The sequence below is a fragment of the Emiliania huxleyi genome (genome assembly GCF_000372725.1).
Source record: "Emiliania huxleyi CCMP1516 unplaced genomic scaffold EMIHUscaffold_91, whole genome shotgun sequence".
Classification (NCBI taxonomy): Eukaryota; Haptophyta; order Isochrysidales; family Noelaerhabdaceae; genus Emiliania; species Emiliania huxleyi.
This window is the reverse complement of record NW_005195220.1, coordinates 435,527-438,965: the sequence shown is the minus strand read 5'-3', so window position 1 is coordinate 438,965 and position 3,439 is coordinate 435,527. Positions and strand designations below refer to the sequence as shown.

The 3,439-nt window shown below is 65.8% G+C and overlaps 1 protein-coding gene across 1 annotated transcript; it reads left to right on the top strand.

The window, feature by feature from the left end:
- Positions 1 to 456: 456 nt before the first annotated feature.
- EMIHUDRAFT_220515 (hypothetical protein) lies at positions 457 to 2,237 on the top strand (the record flags this gene model as incomplete). Its single annotated transcript, XM_005757398.1, has 3 exons — positions 457 to 966; positions 1,029 to 1,157; positions 1,245 to 2,237. 3 exons carry the CDS (start codon positions 457 to 459, stop codon positions 2,235 to 2,237), a joined length of 1,632 nt encoding a protein of 543 aa, XP_005757455.1.
- Between the last annotated feature and the right edge of the window lie 1,202 nt (positions 2,238 to 3,439).

The window sequence follows — 3,439 nt, the reverse complement described above, 5'->3', positions numbered from 1 at the left end:
GCGGCTGCGAGTGCAGCCGCCTATGTTGGCCAGATAGGCGGCTGCACGTGTGGGCGCGAGTACCGCTATACGCGTCTGCACGTGTGGCCGCGTATCTTGGCTAAGATACGCGCCGGCACAGAATGACACGTATCAGCCCCGCGCCGAGCTCGATGCGCGGCAGCGGGTGAGGGCGGCTATTCTCCCCCGAGGCAGGCGAGGATACACAGTCCCTCGTGTCGCGCGTGTAAGTCCCGGTTGCCGTGCGCGCCAGCGCGTGTGGCCGCGTACCTTAGCTAAGATACGCGCGCACGGGCGTGGGTGGACAGCCTCTGCCGGCGCGCCCCACAGCTCCCGAACCGCGAGCCAACGCTCCCCGACACCGAGGCCGGTCTTCACGCTCGCGAGCGGCCGCGCGCAAACACCAACGACGGCGCCCGCTACCGCGAGGCGCCTTGCGTTGCATCAGCACCTCGAATGGCCGCGGCTCAGAGCACGGACGACGGGGCCCGTTACCGCGAGCACGCCTTCGTCTGGGCTGCCCTCGAGGGCGACGGCGAGAAGGTCCGACCGGGAGACGTGCGGCTGATCAGTCTGAACTGGCTCATTGCGCTGGCAGAGCGGGGCGGCGTGCTCCCGCGGCGGCAGGACCTGCCAGAGGAGGCCTTCTTAAGCTCTGCTCAGCTGAGGCGGATCGAGCAAGGCGCCAGGCGCGGCTTCAACTCCGTCGGACATGAGGAGGCCATTGAGCGATTCATCAAGGAGCCCTCCCTCTCGTCCTTGCTCGGCTGGCTCGCGAGCTTTTTCGGCCGCAAGCGCAACCCCGACGGGCTGCTCCCGATCATCTCCGTCTCCTACTGCTGGCTCGAAGCCGCGCATCCAGATCGGGAGGGCCGCCAGCTCCAGCTGCTCTCCCGCAAGCAGCGGGGCCTCTACGGCGGGCGCGGCCTGCTCGGCGCGTGCCGCGACTACGGCTTCTCGGACATGGTGAGGCGCCTTGCCTATCGCCACTCTCTTCCTCACCGTCACTTCATTCCTGCCTCGCGCAGGGCGTGTTCCTCGACTGGTCCTCGGGCTACCAGAGGGATCCGGCGCTATTTGCCGAGCGGCGCGCGTATGAGGCGAGCCGGTCGGGCGAAGAGAAGGCCGCCTTCGGTCGCATGCTGGAAAACACGATGGTGAGCACACGCCAGCCCGTTTCCCAGCCCGATAGCGCCACAACATGCACCGCTCTCACGGCACGTTGGCCTTACATTCCGCATTAGGACCTCTGGTACGCGCACGCCTCGGTTACTGTCGTGCTGCTCACGCAGCTGCCCGACGAGCTGCCCGCCGGCTTTGACCGGAGCCGGACCTACGACACTCGCGGCTGGACGACATTCGAGCGCTGCTCGGCAGAGCTGGGCGCAAAGCCCTCCTCGCTGGGCTTTGCCAAGTGGAAGCTCGTCATCGACGTCGCCAGCGACGACGGCGGCGCTCAGCGGCGGCTCCCCGCGACTCCGGAGCGCATGGCGACGCTGCTCGCCACTTGCCGCTTCACCAACGGCGCCGACTCGACGACCGTGCTCGCGCTCTACGAAAAGACGGCGAAGGCAGTGCTGGGAACGGTCGAGAAGCTCGACTACACGGGGCTGCCGCTCGTGTGTGGCGACGCGTGGACTAGCCCTGCGCTGCTGGCGGAGGCGCTGAATCATTGCGAGAGCCTCCGGACCCTCGTCGTAGCTGGGAATCGCCTCGACGACGAGGGCGTGGCGGAGCTTGCGGCAGGGCTCGAGGGCGGCGCGCTCCCGGTGCTTGAGGCTCTCTACGTAGCGGCAAACCGCTTCGGCGCGCGCGGCGTCGGCGCGCTCTGCGGCGTGTTCCATCGCGGCGTGGCGCCGGCGCTGCAGACGCTCGACGTCGCTGCCACGCCTATTGGCGACGAGGGGGCAGTGGCGCTAGCTGCGGCTCTGTCGACCGGCAAGCCGTCGCATGGGCTGAGCTTGGCGTTCTGTGACGTGAGCGACGAGGGCGCGATGGCACTCGCGGCTGCCCTCCCGGCCGCGGGTCAGGGATGTCGCGTGAACGCCTTTTTCAATCGGATCGGCCTCGCGGGCCAGGCGGCACTGCTAGATGCACTCGATGCGAAGCACGGGCCGCAGCCGGGGCACGGCATTGCGGTGCTGCAGGTGAACTTGCTTCCCTGGTCGTGCCCGCTCATTCGCGCTTGGGGACGAGGCGGGCGCCGTGTGGCCGAGAGCGGCCGACTCACCATATAATATACGGCAAAGCGCATGGATCAGAAATTCAGATCCCGGGACAGAGCTATACTTTAGCTGTGTGTGTCGTGCATTTTCCTACAAAAAAGAGAGGTGGATTGAGCGCAAAGACCCCAAAGTGCGCTCGAAAGGTCGAACCTACCTCGCAGGCTGGTAAGACAAAAGAGTTGTGTATTTTTTATCTGAAGAATCTATGCCGTTTATCTCACTCACGTTGTGTCCAGGCGTCGCTCCAGCCCAGCACTGCAGCAGACCGGACAGGGGGCGGGTACCGCTCGGAAGCCGCGAGGCACACACGGTCGTCGAAAGGCCGATACACACCCTTGCGTGCACTCAGGCGAAGAGCTCGGGAGGCCAGACTGTGACGCGGGGCAGGTGGCGGCCGGCTCTGGAGACTCGGAACAGAGACCTCTCCGGCGCGGCTAAGGCTCAGGCGGCGAACTCGGGCGTGAGCGTCGAGCTCTGTGAGTTTTTCTTCTGGTCGACCGACCTCTTGGTTGGGCTTGCCTATTTCCAGCCTGGCGGTCCAGCTTCGGGCCGCTGCCGCCGCGATGCCCGCAAGCTCAGCTCCCGATGCTTGCTCCACCTCCTCTCGCCGCGCCGGCCGAGGCGACTGGCGCATCCGCTCGCACCGGCGGCGTAGCGGCTGCACGCGAGGCCCAGGCCAAGCCGAGCACTCTCCGCAGCCCGAGCCAGTCGCGGTGGCAGTCGGGCACTGAATTCTTAGCTTCGGTGAGCCGGTGTGTGTGCCAGTCCGCGCCAGTCCGCGCCCTTGTCGTGCCAGTGTGCTGTGAGAGAGCACTTGGAGCACTTGGAGTGCAGTTATCAACCGCACATCCAGGGCCGGGGAGCTCGTAAGAAGCGCACCCAGCGGGCCGGATGATTGGCATCGGGTTGCGGGCAAGAGAGCCCTAGCCCTGGGGGTGCGCGTTCGCAGGGCAAGGGCCGTAAAGTAAACACCGGTCTCCGAGGTTTCCCCTTAACTGCAGAACGCCCCCTCTACTCGGAGCTAACGGACGTCTTGAAGCTAACGGACCCCCCACCACTCGGAGCTAACGGGGTCCGCTTCCAGTATCGGGGAGGGCGCACGTCTTGAAGGTCCATATTGGAAGCCCATATAAGTACCTGACACTCCCCCGCACGCAGTATCGCATGCGACGGTGTATCATTCACTTTATGCCACCGTTGCATATCCGGATATG